The sequence below is a fragment of the Nematostella vectensis genome, chromosome 13 (genome assembly GCF_932526225.1).
Source record: "Nematostella vectensis chromosome 13, jaNemVect1.1, whole genome shotgun sequence".
Lineage (NCBI taxonomy): Eukaryota > Metazoa > Cnidaria > Anthozoa > Actiniaria > Edwardsiidae > Nematostella > Nematostella vectensis.
Window position 1 is genome coordinate 11,151,775 of NC_064046.1, and position 18,272 is coordinate 11,170,046.

Consider the following 18,272-nt stretch of genomic DNA (forward strand, 5'->3'; position numbering starts at 1 on the left):
AAACGAAACACACATTTTTGTAAAACAAAAAAATTAAGTCACTTGAACTTAAATTTAGCGAAACTTAATTTCCTTGCAAACACATTTTTTCTCCGCGATCCCGAAATTGAGAAATCGCAAAATATAGCCGAGAACATTTTCTCCAAATTGAAGTCCCGCGAAAATTAAAAAAAGAAAAGGTAATTAGGATTGTAGGGTAATGGAATCTCCCCATGCGTTTTTTTTTTATTAGATTGCCTTATTATTATTAATATTGTCCCATTTGATCGTCCAGGTACCGCTCTTGGGCTGCCAGATGAGTTTATTGCCAGAGTAGATATTGAGATCGCTGGGGAAAACAGTAAGTACAACAGACAAAACATACTCAATGTGGTGTCATCATTGCATGACATAAAACTATATGAGCCATTTTATGGCATGGTATATGTTGGCATGACCTTCTTCCGTCTCTTTGTTTAGTAACCATGGTGTAGCCTGAATTCCATCTCTGAAAGCCGCATTGTCACCAGTTTACTTCCGGAGGTCCGACGGAAACTTCAACCGTTAAAAGACAAAAGAATCTATTAAAATCTGAGATATTTAACAGGCCATCCGATCTAAATTATCAATCACATCCTCAAAGAAACCTCCAATACACACACTGCTTTCAATATTTTGAAACATTTTTCGCGTTTTCCGTTAAAAATCATCGGATATTATTACGTAACCGACCGGAAGTAAACTGGTGACAATGCGGCTTTAACAGATATGCTAAGAATCCTCTGAATCAGTTTGAAGCTTGTGGTTTAAAACGCAGTCTTTCAAATCCGTGCAAACCTGCATGGCTTTACCCTTGGTTCCTTTGCACTTGATTGCTCATCTCCACTCCTCGCCATAAGGTTCCACCCCATCTCAATCCCCTCATTCAGAGCGCTAAGCGCTTGATAAAAGCGAGATGTGAGTTAAAGGGTGCGTAAGAATTTCCAACCATCACCTCCATATGGTCAAGGCTTGAGCAAATAGGATGCTGTTTATTTATATGAAATTGGAATTATAGCCTAGGGTCAAAGGAAAATGTCCAATTTAATATGTAGTGTTTTATATTTATTGTAGTTGTATTTCCCTGACACTATCTACACGTTTATTCCAGGTCCTATAATCGGCAGTGTGCTTTTAAAGGCCACTGTTGGAGTAGCAAGGTTAACTATCCCAAGATCTGCGCAGGTACAAGACTCTAGCGACTTCCCTGGAAGTTATTTTACAAATACTGAACCATTCCTTTAGAGCTGAACTATAAGTTCCACAAGAAGCCCTTGTGTTATGCAAACCTCACTAAAACTAGCTATACCATTGTCTGCTTACTGGCTCATCCCTTGCTTTAAAGGAACTGAGATACATATAATCACACCCCCAGAATCCGTTCTTACAAGTAAAACTGGCTTTCTTCCAAGACCAGTGTCCTGTGATGGGGCCCCTCTTTTCATTTCCTTAGGAGTGACGTTCTAATAAAACTCGCGCTTATCTTCTGATGCGTTTCTTCAGGAATTGCAATTCACCGGGACAGCAGGACAATCCGTGAAGCGCACTTATGCCCTGAAAAACATGGGAAATATAAACAGCCAAGTGCACCTGAAAGTAGCAGAAGAGAAATATTATACGGTCAATCCAACGCGAACAATGCTTCGGCCCATGCAGGTACAGTATGCAATGTTGTTCATAGTAATATTTGCTTAGTATTGTTTAAAGCCGCATTGTCACCAGTTTACTTCCGGTCGATTACGTAACAATCTCCGATGATTTTTAACGGAAAACGCGAAAAATATTTCAAAATATTGAAAGCAGTGTGTTTATTGGAAGTTTCTTTGAGGATGTGATTGATAATTTAGAGCGGATGGCCTGTTTAATATCTCGGATTTTCATAGATTCTTTTGTCTTTTAACGGTTGAGGTTTCCGTCGGACCTCCGGAAGTAAACTGGTGACAATGCGGCTTTAAACTGGTATGTTTTCAGTTTTGTCCAGAGCATTGTTGGCTCATCATCATACCTTGCCCATTGTTGGCCCAGTTTTGTCGGGACCATTGGTAGCTCAAAACTTAAGGGCATTGTAAGTCCAGTGGTGTCAACAGTATAATTGTCTGAATGTTGTCAAAACCGTTGTGGGGGTCCAGTGTTGTTGAGATCATTAAATGATAGATAGAGTATTCCTGGTCCAGTGTTAACAGCATTGTTAACCTGAAGGTGTTGAGAGCATTATTGGTCCAACATTGTTGGGTGTTGTTTTTCCCTTCTCAGCTGTATTGTTTTGTGGTATCCCTGTCTCTGATGTAGCTGATCAATTTGTTGCATGTTATTTGTCCCGCAGGAAGTTCAGATTACTGTGGTATTCAGGGCTCCCAAGTCACAAGGTGTTGTTGACAGGTTTGTGGAACCCAAATTTCATTACACTCCCCCTTTAAACAAATAACCTGTTTGCCTAATGGGCCCATAGCCTCGGGGATTGACACTGACAGAAGAGGATCAGGAACGTTAGGAAGAGTGCAGTGTACACAACACTTGGTTGTCAAAATTTGGTTCAAATCTATAGTGTTTCTAAAGGTTTCAAAAGCTTGATGAGATGGGAGAGAAAAATAAAATTTTTCCTTCAGCTTTGCATCTTCGACTGGCAAAAATAACACTCAACTTAAATGAACAAACAGCAACCATAGGTGCACTGGGAAGGAGAGGGAGAGAAGAGAGGGTACAAATGAGCCTATTTTTGCCAATTTTTCTTATTCTCTCAACCTTTTATCGCACACCAACCAAGATATCTTGGTTCCCCTTGAAAGGAAAACTTGTGTTTTGGGATTCTAGTAAAGTATAACATGAAAAAAGAATGCTTTACTTGGAAAAAAATCTGATAAAGGTACTGTTGTGTTTACATTGGAGACGAAACCATTTCTGTGTTTAAAGTTGCTGGATATTGAAATGAATGAACGCAGCGATAGTTCAGATTTATAGATTAATATGTGAATGCTATCAGCTTAATCGAATTGGATGGGTAAGCTGCAAGAAGCGGAATTGGTTGGAGTGATTTTTGGATGTAGGATGATGTACAAGTGTTTTTTTTTTTTTTTTTGCGTAGCACCTTGTCGATGACTGTGTTGCCCCACGGCCCAGACTATGAGATACCGCTTAGGGGAATGGTGGCCCAGCCTCCTGCGCCCATCGACGAGCACATGTAAGTACGAGCACATGTAAGTACGAGCACATGTAAGTACGAGCACATGTAAGTACGAGCACATGTAAGTACAAAGAGTACCATACCTGCTATAACTAACCCTGTTATGTGATCCCAAGGCTAGGGTAGAGTAAGTTCCTTTCCAGATTGGTTCAGTACTGCCACACTTTAATCTTTTAGTATCAGATCCTAGGCTATCGTAGGTCCCTTTTACAATGGACATAACCATCATACCACATCTTGTGACATCCTAGGCAAGGTTCTAAGGCAAGGATAGGGGCTTCTTTAATGTGATCAATGCAAAGAGTACCATGCATCATACTCTTATGGCATATGATCTTCAGCTAGGTTCCTAGGTATTGTTAGGGACCTTCTCTGCAATGTTCATCTTTTTCGTTTACCCTAAGCTGTTAATTGTCGAAATGCAAACCAAAAACTACCAAACTTATATGTCAAAGTTCGTTCAATATTAAATTGGGTCCCTGTGTACCGAAACCATTAACCATTATTACCGTGAACTGTTATTAATGTTGAGCTGTGATAAGTTGTTATTGTATTTTTTTACCTAGTATTGGGCAGTTATGACGTAAAGATCGTGTCGAATGGAGAACCAATTAAAATTGACTCGTGCAATTCTGCGTTTAGAAATAAGTTGAATGCAAACGCAGTACAGTATGCTAACTATTGAGCATTGTTAGTGCTTCCACTGCTTACTGCTAGTGTTATATTTAGTGATATCCAATCTTGTAGGAACTTACTGTTGTGTAACAAGTCTGTTGTGTGTTGGCCTGGGATAGCTGTTGGAAAAGCTGCGTGAGTACATAATTTCACAATGTTTGCTGTCTCATTCCAACAGTGCAGTGCCTCGTACAATACCAGGCGACGAATAAATTGTGTTTTTATTGAATGTCACATTCATTAAGGGGACTCCACGGGGACTCACCCGCTTCGTGTTACACTTGTCTGTACGTTAACAATGGTATTCGATGGCCTTTTTACATTAAAAGAAGAGTCACTTGTACTTTAGGAAAACTGTTACTTTATACTTCGTATTCTATATGAGTAAAGGGAGAGGTTCGTTACAGAAAGAGGGCGATTATTGGAAAGGTTATTGGAAAGGGGGGGGGGGGGGGTTAATACGAGAGAAATATGTGTCAGATCTTTGCTTAACATGTTTATGTATATCTTTGATGTGCCAACAGCCAACAGAAGGTTATTCTTAAGAACAATGCAGAAACGAAGACAATGAAACTCCAGCTTTCTATCCAAGGTCACCACTCAGACTTTCAGGTAAGCGACATTCATCATCATTGATATTTTCATTATTTTTATGAAAATGTCTGAACTACCTGCGGGCTATTGTTTATGCGCTAGAGTGATTACTCGATTGTCCATGAGACACTGGATTTTTATTGTTATAAGCATTTGTTGGTGAACCTGATTTGTGCTTTGTTCTTCTTCGATAGCTGCAGAATATGTTTGGTAAGGTTGATCCGAAAAGTCTGGCATCTATTGTCAACCTGGGTCCTCGGGTGAGTGCTGGCTCAAAAACGCCTTTCTCTCTACTGCATCTATACTCTCTCTTTGCATAGAATAGTGAGAATTCGGGGTTGAATCAGTTCATTGATTCTTTTCATTAGTTCAGCTTTTTCCCTATGTCCAACCGTATTTTCAAACTACTGACTGAAGTTGTATGTTCAGGAGGAACTTCCTGTGCATATTTTGTTTGCACCCTCCACTCTTGGGCTTGTCTCCAGCACTCTCATCATAAAGTCGGCTGTGGGGCGCCCAGAGTACGTCAAGTCAAAGGTATGTATAGCTTGTCATACAAAGGAAACATTGTATAAATAAACAAGTTTGAGATGGTATGTTGGATGCTTCTTCGAACAAAAGGCTCGAATCGTTGAAGCGTCAGCGCAACAACGACTCTATTTCAGAGGCGTTCAACATCCTTTTCAACCTCGTGTTGATTTATACCTTGTCTTAGCCACGCCTATGCAGACCATCTAGTTTTTCTACAGCTTGTCTTTAGTCTTTCTAGTTACACCGAAGGAAACATTGATGTTATATGATGATAAATTGATATGATGGCTAAATTAATCTTTTTAGATCACTACGATTTAACGTTTTCCGGTATAACAGAACCACTCATTTCTTTTTCCCATTCATTTTAATAAACAACGTTCTATATGAAAGAAAACTTCAAAATAACAATCCACATTTAAGTCTTATTGCTTCAGTAATGATATTTGACAAAATTACATTAGCTGATCGCTTGAATTTGCCGATGAAAAATGGATGGCATGGGTGATTGGATGTGGGCGTGAGCATTCAATGGCGCGAAAAGCCTTCTTTAAGTGTTGTTTGTATGGTTGCCGATAGGTCCCCTTGCATGGGTGCGGCGGTACTAGTAACCTGACCCTAGTGGACACACGAAAGCTCAGCGAGGGCTACATTACCAACATTGGCGAGGTAAGTCGGGTTTATCAAGTAACCTCACCCTAGTGGACACACGAAAATTCAGCGAGGGCTACATTACCAACATTGGCCAGGTAAGTCGGGTTTATCAAGTAACCTGACCCTAGTGGACACACGAAAATTCAGCGAGGGCTACATTACCAACATTGGCGAGGTAAGTCGGGTTTATCAAGTAACCTCACCCTCGTGGACACACGAAAGCTCAGCGAGGGCTACATTACCAACATTGGCGAGGTAAGTCGGGTTTATCAAGTAACCTCACCCTCGTGGACACACGAAAACTCAGCGAGGGCTACATTACCAACATTGGCGATGTAAGTCGGGTTTATCAAGAGTGCTAGCAGTAGCATATTTGAAGTAGGATTGTCTTATTTGAACAGAAAATCACAAGTTCTCTTTTTTCTTTTGTTTAGGTGTCGCTTGGTAAGAAGAACGTATTCAAAGTTACCGTTAAGAATACGGGTGCGAGAGCAGCTTTCGTGAAGGCCGTATGTTACACGGGTATGCCACTTAACTGTCGCATATGTAAACCGTCCAAGCTTATGCCTGGTGCACTCTAGTGACATAACGACATAATATTATAGGCGCGTGCACCCTTATCTTCATATGTTCAAGTGTGAATGGTTCTACATTCTGACATAAGCCCAACATAAGAGAAAAAAACATGTTTCTTTTAGTGCGCGCGCATATGTTGTTGTGTCACTAGTGTGCCCTAGGCATTAGAATTCATATGTCTGTAGCTCACACCAAAAAAACCCAACCGATGTATTCAAGTTGTCATGGTCGGATATGCCGCCTTATTAATAACATTTTAGAGTCTGCTAATAAGAATTGCGTTTTGTGTATAACAGACATCTCTTCAAAGTCCGTCTACCCGCCTAGTCACTTTGGCATCACCCCCAATAATTTCATCTTGCATGAGCACTGCTCAAAGGTATGACACCGGCTTGTTTAATTAATACCAATAAGCATTACTTTGAGTACAGCAGGAGAATGGTTGATGAACGATAACTTGGAAGGGCGCCCCCGTGTTATGGGCAGATTCGTCTACTTGGATATAGGCAAAATTGTACAACTAAAGTAAACGTTCAACTTCTGATTACTTTTCGTTGTCCAAACACTTTTGTTGTCTTTGATAGCAACTAGAAGTGTCATTCCTACCTCTGGAAAATGATGCTCTAAAATGCCAGCGGGAGGTCAGCACTGTCGCTAATGTCGTCTTCTACTTTGGTGATGAAGTTATCAGAAGTCAGTACAAAAGGCAAGTTGTCTGGATAACCTATGTTTGAATGATGTAGTCTAGTTTTATTTGTTTTTGTCATGATTTCTGCATCTTTGCTTAGCTGCGTTCATGCAGGTTGGATGAGATAATTTGAATCAACACTCCTCGGACAAAAAGACAATGGCAGCAAGCGCATTAGATCAAATGGATAATGAATTTTGCGCTATATAAATAATAAAATTATTATTATTAGTTGGTGAATGAAATGAGTCCCTGAATGTCATCGAAAATCGTTCCGAAATGTGATTCACTTTAGTCCAGATTGCAATATGTTGTGAGTGGAAAGTTACATTATACACCAAGTATTACTCCAACTGTTAACATTTTCTTTGTTGCTCATTCAGCTGGGTCCTAGCAGCGATCTCTCGCGACAGGTTTAATTGAGTGGCGTGGTAACACATTTTATAATGTAGTGTTCGCTCTCCCCGTCTTCCATTCGTTTTTGTATTCAATATCTCATTGGCTTCTTATTTGAACTCTTGCTTATTACTTTATGATTTCACTCATTCTTTCCTTGTTCTTATCCACAGGTACGTTCAGCAAAATGATCTGTCTTGCCCCTCCCTCACCGGAGACAGTGGAATCAACTTCTTGTCGGTCTTCTTGGATGAGGACAGGATCCTTGAAGGTAGGCGCCTTTAACATAAACATAGATGCCAGTGATGCAAACCTGATGGAAGAATATTCAAATTTAAACGCTGAGATTTCAGGAAGTCAATCAACCAATTTAAACTATGAAATACTAATGTTACCATTGTCCTGTCATAAACCATTTAATTATACACAGCAAGATATTTGATCGATCATATGTATTTCTAGTACAGACCTGGGACTCCCTTTGCGCTCGACATTCTGGCTCGCGTGAAATTCAAAAAAGCGCGCGCTCGTCTGAAACGACGCTATTGCCTAAAGCGCGCGCGTGAAAATAACGAAAACGGAAAAGCTCTTTGATTGGTATATTTTCCAGACTCTAATTATCATCTGTCCTGTTCTCAAAAAAGATTGACAATCAAGTATTTACCCACGACCAAAATCAGCGTATTATTTCTGAAATAAACCCTCGCTCGTCCTTTCGCAGCCATCTTGAACTAAGCAACCAGGCCACACCGCATATATGCGGTGTATTTTCGCGCATGCGCATGCAATAAATACTGGACCCTCTTTCACGCGAGCCAGAATGTCGAGTGCAAAGAGAGTCCCAGGTCTGGACTAATGTATTTCCAATCGAGAAATGGATTCTCGGCAATCGTAAAACTGGTTCTGCTATAATTTAGCTTTCCTTTAAAATAATTTGTCTTTTTATATTGGTTAAAAACAATAACTAAGGTATGACTTGCAAGGGCTCTTTTACCCATCGTGGGATAAAACTTATTTAGGGTATTAGGTTACCATATTACCTGTAGTGAGTTGCTATGTTATCTAATTGGTGCTCTTCTGACCCATATCACGTCTTCTTTCTAGATGTGAACTATCCCTCCACACCTGATTGGTCGAAGTTCTTCCAGAGCTGTGTGTCTCGGCTTCGTCTCGAGCTTGTAGGCTCGCCAAGGGCTGAGAGTCTGGTAGACCGAGGACAGGCTGAGGCAAATCAGTCTCTGGACCTGGTTCCTATCCTCGGGCCGACAGATAATGCGCCTGCAGGTCCCTTACTTAATGATGCCAGAAATGGTAAGCTTACCCAGATAAGCAATGCATGCACGTGACAGAAAAAGGTCTCTCGTTATTTAGTAAATAAACCCCTTCTGGCGACTGGGATATCCGCGGATAATGTCCAATGATGAGAAATGGTACGGAAAAAAAAAACAGTTGGCCGAGAAGGAAAGCTTCGAGGGCAACTGTAAAATTTTGTTGACCATTTCTCCTCCGAGGACATTATCCGCCGATATCACAGTGAGCCAAAGGAGGGGCTTATTTATTTTAACAGCAAATGCATATGAAATCTATTACTGCGCCGATGATGTAATAATATGATTGTGTTGTTAATGTTGGTTTGTTTGTTCGTTTGTTTATTTATTTGTATTGTTATTTTCATTTTCTTCAGTCGAGGCTGGCTCTCCCGAAGAGCTCTCATGGGCAGTGACGCCCGAGCAAATGGTGCTGAAACCGTGTAAGACTTGTAAGTAAAACAGTACATCAGTCAGCGTGACATAAGCTATGACAAGCCTGAGCCAAACGTCTAAACTGTACTTAATTAGATTATCATTTAAGATAATTTTCCCAGAGTCTTTTTGCGTGACATAATATTTTTGACCATATAACGGGTAAAATAGCATTTCAGTATTGACACTTATTATTATTGTTGTGACTATTAAAGTCGGTAGATTAGTATCCTTAGTGTAAGAACCAAGTTAGACACAAGAAGCACATATAAGAAGTCCAGGCGATTATCTTTTTCCAGTCGTCTTTAACTGTGCCCTTAAAACAACACTGAACAATAACTATGAAGGTACTTTGGTTCCAGAGCCTCGAACGTCTCTCTATTTAGTGACCAGCGAGGTTTGGCCACTAAATAGTTAGACGTTCAAGGCTCTGGAACCAGGGTACTCTGAAGGTACCACAGGCCATGTTATGAAAAGAAATAATAACTGTTATAGAAAAAAAGGAATTATTCACATGGCCCGTGTCTTTGTATAGTGCCAGAGCAAGCCGTGGGAAGATTCCAAATCGTTAACTTTTCCGAGCGTCCATTACGGTAGGTACATACGATAGCCTTGTTTCACTAGACAGACACGGAGTAAGATTCTATTCTATTTGCTTCTCCTTCACAAGGATTTCTACATCTGTCTTGAGTGTGTTATCTCCTTTTTAGTCTCTGAAACATTGTCTCTTTATGTTTCCTATTTCTTTCTTTATTATTTATTTATTTATTTATTTATTTATTTATTTATTTATTTATTTATTTATTTATTTATTTATTTATTTATTTATTTATTATATATCTGTACCTACAAGACTGATAGAATTGACAGGTATTCATATTTGTAGTTTTTCCTGATTTTCCATGTGGTATCTCACTTAGATTTGAGTTCAGTTGGCCAGGACATTGCCTATCTATAACTCCAGAAGGAGGCCAAGTCCCGCCAAGGTAGGTTCATTTTTAGATTGTCTTTCCTTTCGAATAAACAGTTGTATTCTCAATGATAAACAATAACAAACGAGTGGTTGATCGACATTTTTTAAACTCACAACCGTTATCTTTTTGTCCCTTTAGACGTTTTTTTTTGGAACTATTTTCTGGAGCTTTTTAAGAAATTAACTTTCATTGAGGGTTTTTTAAAAATGTTGGATGTTTCGCTTCCAGTCAAAACACTATATCCTCTTTCACTTGAAACTCAATTTGATGGGTAAAACCAGTTTTGACTCTCGTAGCAATGTTTTTTTTTCTCACACTTCACGCTTCCTTGGATTTCCAAAAAGATAATTTTGCGCTGCCATTCCTCTCTAGGAGCCAAGTAACAGTACTGATGAGCCCCGCCGCTAATCTCTCCTCTCGAGGGATCGACCTCCCTTGGAGCGGGACGGTGCACGTGACTTGTGACGGCCAGCAAAAGCCAATCAGGGTGCAGATCCGTGAGGAACTTGTCCTGGAGAACTCCCCATTCCAGCCGGGGACCAGTCAGATGAAGCCGCTAGACACGGGCATGGCCACGCCGTTCACCTCTGCACCCCTGCCCTCGTCGCACTTACCCCCGTTAGTGGTGAAAAATAAGAGGGTGGAATTTGCAGAGACGGTGGTGGGGGGAGAATCTGGTAAGGGTTGATACTACATCGTTTTATAACAAAGTTCAAGCGTATTTCCTTTTTGCTTTTTGCGGAGAGTTTGTGTTATCCCTGTAGAAATGACTCAGAGTATCGGGGAACTAAACGATTTAGTTAGCGAGGAGTTCGAGTTATTGAAGTTCTCTTGTCGGCCAGTCAATTTTCAATCGAATGATGTTTTGTTGCTTACCTACCTTAAACTCACATCAAGTCTTGTTTTGATCCTAGCCACGGAGCTTGTGTTAGAAAGTACAGTAGACTCCAATGTGTCCTGGAACCTGAGCTCTGTGGCCCCTGTCTATGTCAAGGTAAGTCTACGCAAGGCCCAAGTCAACTGCACAGTCATCCTATGTCAAGATATAATATCTTTAATTCCCATCACACTCCTTGCAACTGGAATGCTGAATAACGAGAGTGTATACAACGTCGTCTCGTAGAGGGCATAGAAATGCCCCTTAGGCGGCAGCCACTGTACGACTGACACCTGACCAAGCAAAGCTTACATCGAAACCATTAGGTGTTGACGCTCTGGCAACTGCCACACCCAGGCTCTTTCTTTGAAACCCTCTCCTGGACGCCTTTCCCCTCCTAGCTAATAAGCTTCGTGGCTTGGGTTTCCACTGGGAATTCATTAGGTGGTGACGCTCTGGCAACTGCAACAGCCGGGCTCCTTTGGAACCCTTCCCTGGACGCCTTTCCCCTCCTAACTAAAAAGCTTTGTGTCTGGGGTTTGGAGTCCCTACGGATCACTTTACCTTCCTTGCTAACAAGCCTTATAGCTGGATTTACTGATTTGATTAAATATTTTTTTTCAGAAAAGCTGTTTATTTTCTATTCCTTACAGGGTGACGCGTCTGGTGATGTGTACCGCGCCACTTACTCTGCCTTCTGGTTCCAAAAGCGCTCAGGAATGTTACAAGGCAAAAATTTGTTAAAGGTACACTGGGAATCGCCATTAGGGGAATCATGAATCTACAGCCAAGTCCCTGCAGTTGTGCTAGGGGTAGTCCTTTAGTTGGCCGTGAGGCAAGAGAAACGAAAAAACGGTATTGGGTGACGTCACGTGAACCATAGAAAACCCAAAAAGAAAGGCACAGATTACGCTGAATCTTCAATTTCAGTTTTGCTTTTTCGGGCTCCATTATTTTGCTTTTCAAAGAAAAATCTAAACGTCCAAATTATGAAAAGAGGTTGTTATTCAAGTCCCTTTAATGCAAGCCTTTCTAGAAAGTCAATCCATGCCTTGGTTGGTATTGGGGAAAAAATAAAGTCGTACATAACTGGTCGCCTTCAACTTTATCTTTGCGCAGATTCTTGTGAAGTTCCTGCCAATGGACCCCGGCCAGTACTCCCAGCACTGGGACCTTAAGGTACGTCTGATGAGATCATAGAGTAGAATTTTCTACTAGGAAAAAGCCTGCAACACGAGATTCCATTTAAACAATGTGGTGAAAGTTAAGATTTTTTCCATAAACTGAACCAAGGTATGTAGAACCTTAAGGTAGTATCAGTGACATTCCTGGAATATGAGATTTCCTTAAAAGATGGTCAACCGCGAGGTTCTCGTGCAACTAGATTACGTACGCTTTTGGAATTGTCTACAAAATGAGACTGTTTCAGCAGAACCCAGATAAAGCGAACCGTGGAGCATTCATATGGTAGAACAACGCTTCTGAAAAGCAATTTAAACAAGATGTGTTATATTGTGCGAGTGGTATGATATGCTTTGGATCCTCTGCCATCCTACCTTATTTTTAGACTGACAACGTGTTTGATGGTGTTGTCTGACGGGGAAATTAGGATGACTTGATAGAAGTTGCCCAAGTTACTGGAAAGAGGATGTTTGATTGAATCCAAATTAAGTAAACTCGAAAATACATCTTATAACTATTAGAGTGGTTTTCAAAAACCCGTGAAATACTATTTAGTTTATTTAGTACTAATACACTGTAACGTCTTTGTTCTCTTTTATTCTGGCTTGACTATTACATTTTGACAATTACATTTTGTTGCACGGGATTTTGAAAACCACTTTATCAGGCCATGTGTGGGAGGAAAACATAGCTTATGCCTTCACAAAATAATTCTACTCGCTTCCCATATCACTGTTTTTTTTTTTTCTAATCATATCCCATTTTCTTTAACTAACAGTTTCAACATGAGGGCTTCAAGCGACTTCACAAGCAAAGGATAGAGGTGTTTGCACAGGTATAGCTTATTGGTTACAGCCATCCATCAGCGAATATCAATTAGTCTGTTAGTAGAGTGGGTGAAACCATCGCCGAATGATGCCATTGTTGAGGCTGTGAATCGAACTGACGAAGATATTCCGGAGGCAGAATTCAAAAACTTGCAACAACATGTTTACAACGCCATGTTGAATTGCGTCCTCTTAAATCGTCCCAGCATGCTGTTCGCTTATCAACTCGACCCAATCCCCCACGCAACCTAAGAATGGCGAATGCTAGCCTCTTGAAAACACAACAGAATGAATGCTATTACCTTTAACTAGGGTGATTTAGATCCACGACGCCGGCAAGAAGACGCCGCCTCGCGCACGTTCGATTGCGCGCGCACGCTTTTCTTGCCGGCGTCGCGTCCTGTTCAGGATGGCATTTCATGCTTTTTCACGTCCTCTTCAGGACGGGACGCCGGCAAAAATTAGCGTGCACGCACAATCGAACGTGCGCGAGGCGCCCTCTTGCCGGCGTCGTGGGTCTAAACCACCCTACTTTTATTATTAGAACGAAAAAATTGCGAGAAAAAAAGTCGAATGAATTAGTAAAGAAGAAAGGAGAAAAATCGAACGAATTAGTGTAGAGTGGTACTGTTGACAGCAAACTTATTGTAGTACTATTGTAAAGCTTATTAAGTTGCCTTTTTTTCATATAGGCAATTGTAAGAGATGCTCCTTTCACCAAGATTACACGAGAGGGAGGGAAAGAAAATCAGCCAGCGATAACACACAAAAGACTTCCAGCAAAAGTAGAACACCTTTCGCATCAGAAAGGCCAGTCTCAAGAAAAGCAGTCAGTGATCCTTAATGGGACAAGCAAGATTTCGGAAAAATCTACCAACAGGTACTTTGATCTCTTATTTCCCAGTACCTTAAGGAATGTCACTCGATCCCTCTTTGCCAAGTAAACCTTTCAAATCAATGGTATAACTAGAAAGACTACAGGCAAGCAGTAGAAAAAACAAGATGGTCTGCGTAGGCGTGATGAAGACAAGGTACGAATCAACACAAGGTTGAAAAGGTATGTTCAACGCCTCTGTGAAACAGAGTGGTTGCGCTGACGTTTCGAGCGTTAGCCCTTCGTCGGAGCAAAAGAAACTCAATGTCAGCGACGAGGTGCCCAATTTCTAATTGTTTCTTTTGCTCCGACGAAGGGCTAACGCTCGAAACGTCAGCGCAACCACTCTGCTTCACAGAGGCGTTTAACATACCTTTTCAACCTTGTGTTGATTCATACCTTTCAAATCAAGTATTATAAACTTAAAATACCAAGTGTGAAAAAGCATCCACCTACCTCGCATTATGTGCCTTCCAATATTGAATGATTAATACATTAAATGGAGACGGTGTGGCTGACAAGGGGTCTTTACCGATCAAAATATAAATATTTATTGCTCTTTTACACAAAACCCAATTTCACCAACTTGTCTAAACTTTTGTACAGACTCTAGAAAAGCTGTTTGTGTTTTCCTATTGCATTTTCTCTTGTATTGTCTCATGTATTTTTATTTTAGTCTTTTTTGAATACACTACATTGGTTATGTGTACCTGAATAATTGATATCATCTTGTCTACACCCCAGACCCCGGCGAAATCGTGGAGTTTATGTTAACGAGAGTGAAGTCATCTTTCCAAAGACGGCTGTTGGTGGAACATCTGAAAGTATTGTCAAGATTTGCAATACCACCGATGCTGAGGTTACGGTGAGTGATTGATGATGACATCGAGAATGATGACGGCGACGACGGCGACGACGGCGACGACGACGATGTTAATTTGAATGGGTATGGTTGTTGTAGTGATAGTGGTTGTTCTTGCGAAGGTGATATTGATAATGATGGTAATTTTCATAGTGATGGTGTTGGTGATTGTTGTTGCAGGATGATGGTGATGGTGATGTTGATGCTCTATATTGCTTGGTCTAAGTTTTGAACAATGATAATCAAAACAGTCCTTACATTATTAAACACGCTTGTTTGAAATGCACAGGTCCCGATCCAACGCCCTCAAGCTCCTTTCTCCCTCCCATCACACATCCCCGGAAGATCACGAATCAGTGCTCATCGGTTTGTGAGAATACCGGTCAGATTTACACCAACGGAGCCTGGGACTAGCTACACGTCTGTCATAGTGTTCGTATTACCAGAGCAGCGGATTGAAGTACAAGTACAAGGGGAATCCTGATATTGTGCTCTTCATGGAATGACTCGTATATATGATTAAACAGGGAACACAACACGCGGCCGGCTACGGCTTGGACGACGTGGCTTTCAATAGCATAGGTAACCCCAAAGCGGTTTTCTGCCGTAGCTGTCCTTGATGCTGTCATTAAAAGTGCAAGCCCGTGGCTGTGCTAGGAGCAGACACTTAGGAGAAGTTTACTATTGAATATCTTAGCTCGAAATCCTAGCTAATGACCTGGCATATCTGTGTTGTAGACGGGCTGCTCATAAGGGCGGTTGTTTATCGAGTATCTGTATCAGATGAACAAGTTGAGCTACTTTAACTATACTGTAACTTAACTTGTAGCGACGTCTGCCTAAAATCTCCTGCGAGTGAGACTATGGCCTAGACCGGTCAATGGAAGAGAGTGGTATATGGGACAGTTTAAGCCAAATTTCAGCTGAATAATTAAAAAAAGCCGAAAAATAACCAGAATATCGATAAATATACAATTGGGAAGCACTCATGTTTGTCCTGTATTAAAGTTTTCTCTTAGACTGTGAATTGGTCGTAATGGAGACGAATCCTGGGCGAATTTAGGATCAATACGTTTCTAAACAACCTACAACCTTTTTAAAACTTGTGTAGGTATAAAACGGTATAAAACTATTTTTATTAATTCCAGACTCTCTTGCATCATCCTTGTAGCCTTAATGTTTTTATTAAAGTTACCTAAGTATTAGAAATATAGTGATCCCAAAATCCCGTTCAAATATTAGTAGTGTAATAGTCTACCAGCTATGAGTTTAATGTTGGTGTTTGTTTAAATAAGTTGTTTGTAAATATGACAGTAGTAAGTAGATTTGGTGGATAGCTGAGAAGACGCAACAAATATTTAAGCCACCTTGTCAAAAGAAAATAAAACTAGTATTTGTCCGAGAAATGTGTTCAATGTCTACCCTTCCCTGCCCAAGATCTTGACTTAGGGGGAGGAGGGGGGGGGGATTCAAGGGCTGAATCACCTATAGAGGGAAAAAAAAACGTTTCCCCATATGTACTCTTCCCTCCGTATAATTTATGAAACACAACAAAGAGGAGGATTTTGATATTTTCCTAGAGCAACAAGTTCAACAAATAATTCGAAAACAAGTATTATACAAAAACAACTTTCTTGTTATATTACACTTATAGATTTTACATAAAAATTTAAATTAGAACACTTTTCGAAAAATATTAAAAATAACCTCTGTCGCACTGTTTTGTTACATAGAAATGTTAGATAGAGATAAAAATGCAGAAACGGATTTTATAGGGTCTGGGGCTTCAATATAGGGTCTTCTATTTTTGTTCTTAGGTTTACGGTCTTCGTTTTATAACCACCCGTCGTTTTGAAATAACCATGAGCAGGTGAGCGCGGACGTCGTTTGTAATGCCGTCGATTTGCGTAAGGTCTGTCATGGGGCCGTGCTAACTAGGTGAAAACCGACGAAACGCGCGCGGTCCCGTGTGAACACCATTACAAGTTAATTTTGGAGCAGTCAGTATCGTGTTGAAGGGAACCTAAATAGACCATCGCGCGTGGGCGCAATACACGCGGTCAAGGGGAATTTGTATTTAGAAAAAATAATAACCAGCGATTAGTATATCAACCAATTGCCTCTGGTGGCCACTTCATTTGTCCTAAGAATGAGCTCTTTTGCTTTGTGTATCTTCCATATCTCTCCAAGTTGCACTGCCTTTGACTTGATCGCCACCCTATCTCGGACGCCGTGGTTGAAGGATATCTTGCCTTTGACCTTCCTACAGATAATTGAGACGCCACACTCGAGTCTATCGGAGGTAATTTCAAATTTTCCCTTCTCTGCTTTACGCGTACTGCTGCCTCGCCGTTTTCGATGTTGTTGTCTTCATTTGCGAGCTGAAAGAGTAATAAAATAAGTGCTTACTTAGAGCCACATCTTTTAGTTGTTTTGGTTTGCTTTGTTTGGCTTTTACGCATGCGTGACTGGCGCTTTTAGCCCCTGACAACACGCTATTTTTCTAATAAAAAATACATCTAAACAGCGAAATTTCTCTCGAGCGATTGCCTCTACAGATAAAAAATATAATACGATAATCACAAGTTCAGTTAGCTGTAAAAGCAAAACCGAAATTCGGGTATGACGCGGTATGATGCGGTAAGAAAATTCTACAACATTTCTAGAACAAACTAAGATTTCTTATTTCTTAGTTAGAAATATCTGCCATGCGATTCACAGAGCTTATGATTCTACCTGCTTGTATTGCTCGATAAGGAATCCCCAATTCTCCGGCCAGTGCTTCGCCGCTCCGTGTTCGTGTCCGATGTGGTCTTTCCTACAAATTCGAATAAAAATAAATCTGTAAATTTTTAAAACCTTTCTTCACAAATAGCTTCTAATAGATAACAGCAAATGATAGTATTAAAGGACTCGGTAGTTAAGAGTTCAGTAGCAGTTTATAGAACTTAAGAGCGGGTAAACAAAACACGGCAAATAGCTATAAATGCATTCAAGATTAAATCTTTAAAGTTTCTTCACTTACCAGATTTGGTCCTGGTGAACAAAGTTCAATCCTGTTTTGTTCTTACCGAAAACCATGACGGTTAACGAGAAGAATCGTACTTAGAGTACGGCGAGATACCAAGGAAATTGGAGCAATTAAACTTCTATTGGGTCTTAAAAAAGTAACTCCAACTTGTGTTGTGTTGTCTTTCAAGGACTCGTCGTTGGCATGGTGATTGAGAGGAGAGATTATTAAAATATGCATGACTGATAGGCCACGGGGGAATACGATACAGCAGCAGCACTTGAAACCTCCAATACTTTAATACCTGCTTTACACAGAGGGAAGAAAATGCGATCTTACTTTATTTGTTCAGAATATTTAGCCTGGAAAGTTTTTGTATTGTTTTTAATATTTGTGCCACATTTAAAGAGTAATTCTCTTCCCTAGGAGTGTCAACTTGATATCTATATCCAAAGGCCGGTACAAAATCCACAAAATAATTTCGAGCGAGCAAATATATCTGTACTAAAAAGGACCCTAGGCTAAAAAGATACCATACAATAGTAATAAAAAAAAAACTCCAGCGAAAAAAAAAGCGCCGAAAAAAGTATCGAGCCCGGAAAAACTGTTTT

General features: G+C 40.5%; 2 protein-coding genes across 5 annotated transcripts in view; one reads left to right on the forward strand and one right to left on the reverse strand.

The window, feature by feature from the left end:
- Window positions 1–16,053, forward strand: part of LOC5505880 — a 35,141-nt gene extending 19,088 nt beyond the window's left edge. For all 4 annotated transcript variants that reach the window (XM_048721123.1, XM_032374248.2, XM_032374249.2 and 1 more), the window contains 26 exons: window positions 275–340; window positions 1,130–1,203; window positions 1,522–1,674; window positions 2,342–2,397; window positions 3,101–3,196; window positions 3,947–4,009; window positions 4,399–4,486; window positions 4,663–4,728; window positions 4,898–5,005; window positions 5,579–5,668; window positions 6,088–6,175; window positions 6,526–6,608; window positions 6,814–6,935; window positions 7,487–7,584; window positions 8,418–8,624; window positions 8,998–9,072; window positions 9,591–9,648; window positions 9,976–10,041; window positions 10,402–10,706; window positions 10,944–11,023; window positions 11,560–11,652; window positions 12,026–12,085; window positions 12,867–12,923; window positions 13,608–13,795; window positions 14,534–14,654; window positions 14,941–16,053. In XM_048721123.1, the coding sequence (XP_048577080.1) occupies window positions 275–340; window positions 1,130–1,203; window positions 1,522–1,674; window positions 2,342–2,397; window positions 3,101–3,196; window positions 3,947–4,009; window positions 4,399–4,486; window positions 4,663–4,728; window positions 4,898–5,005; window positions 5,579–5,668; window positions 6,088–6,175; window positions 6,526–6,608; window positions 6,814–6,935; window positions 7,487–7,584; window positions 8,418–8,624; window positions 8,998–9,072; window positions 9,591–9,648; window positions 9,976–10,041; window positions 10,402–10,706; window positions 10,944–11,023; window positions 11,560–11,652; window positions 12,026–12,085; window positions 12,867–12,923; window positions 13,608–13,795; window positions 14,534–14,654; window positions 14,941–15,135 (2,756 nt within the window). In that variant the 3' untranslated portion in view covers window positions 15,136–16,053. The remainder of the gene's footprint in view (window positions 1–274; window positions 341–1,129; window positions 1,204–1,521; window positions 1,675–2,341; window positions 2,398–3,100; window positions 3,197–3,946; window positions 4,010–4,398; window positions 4,487–4,662; window positions 4,729–4,897; window positions 5,006–5,578; window positions 5,669–6,087; window positions 6,176–6,525; window positions 6,609–6,813; window positions 6,936–7,486; window positions 7,585–8,417; window positions 8,625–8,997; window positions 9,073–9,590; window positions 9,649–9,975; window positions 10,042–10,401; window positions 10,707–10,943; window positions 11,024–11,559; window positions 11,653–12,025; window positions 12,086–12,866; window positions 12,924–13,607; window positions 13,796–14,533; window positions 14,655–14,940) is intronic.
- A 156-nt stretch (window positions 16,054–16,209) lies between these two features.
- LOC5505879 (uncharacterized protein C20orf85) lies at window positions 16,210–17,862 on the reverse strand. The gene is made up of 3 exons (XM_001626573.3): window positions 17,677–17,862; window positions 17,388–17,469; window positions 16,210–17,032 (listed from the first exon to the last, which is right to left on the reverse strand). The coding sequence occupies exons 1-3, from the start codon at window positions 17,730–17,732 to the stop codon at window positions 16,760–16,762; spliced, it is 411 nt and encodes a 136-aa protein (XP_001626623.1). The 5' UTR covers window positions 17,733–17,862; the 3' UTR covers window positions 16,210–16,759.
- Window positions 17,863–18,272: the final 410 nt, after the last annotated feature.

Bases quoted from the DNA above. Each gene is read 5' to 3' on its own strand.
- LOC5505879 (XM_001626573.3), bottom strand. From the start codon at position 17,732: ATGGTTTTCGGTAAGAACAAAACAGGATTGAACTTTGTTCACCAGGAC. The intron at 17,470-17,676 runs GTAAGTGAAGAA...TCGAATTTGTAG, and splicing joins GTTCACCAGGACCAAATCTG to GAAAGACCACATCGGACACG. The intron at 17,033-17,387 runs GTAGAATCATAA...TTACTCTTTCAG, and splicing joins TTATCGAGCAATACAAGCAG to CTCGCAAATGAAGACAACAA.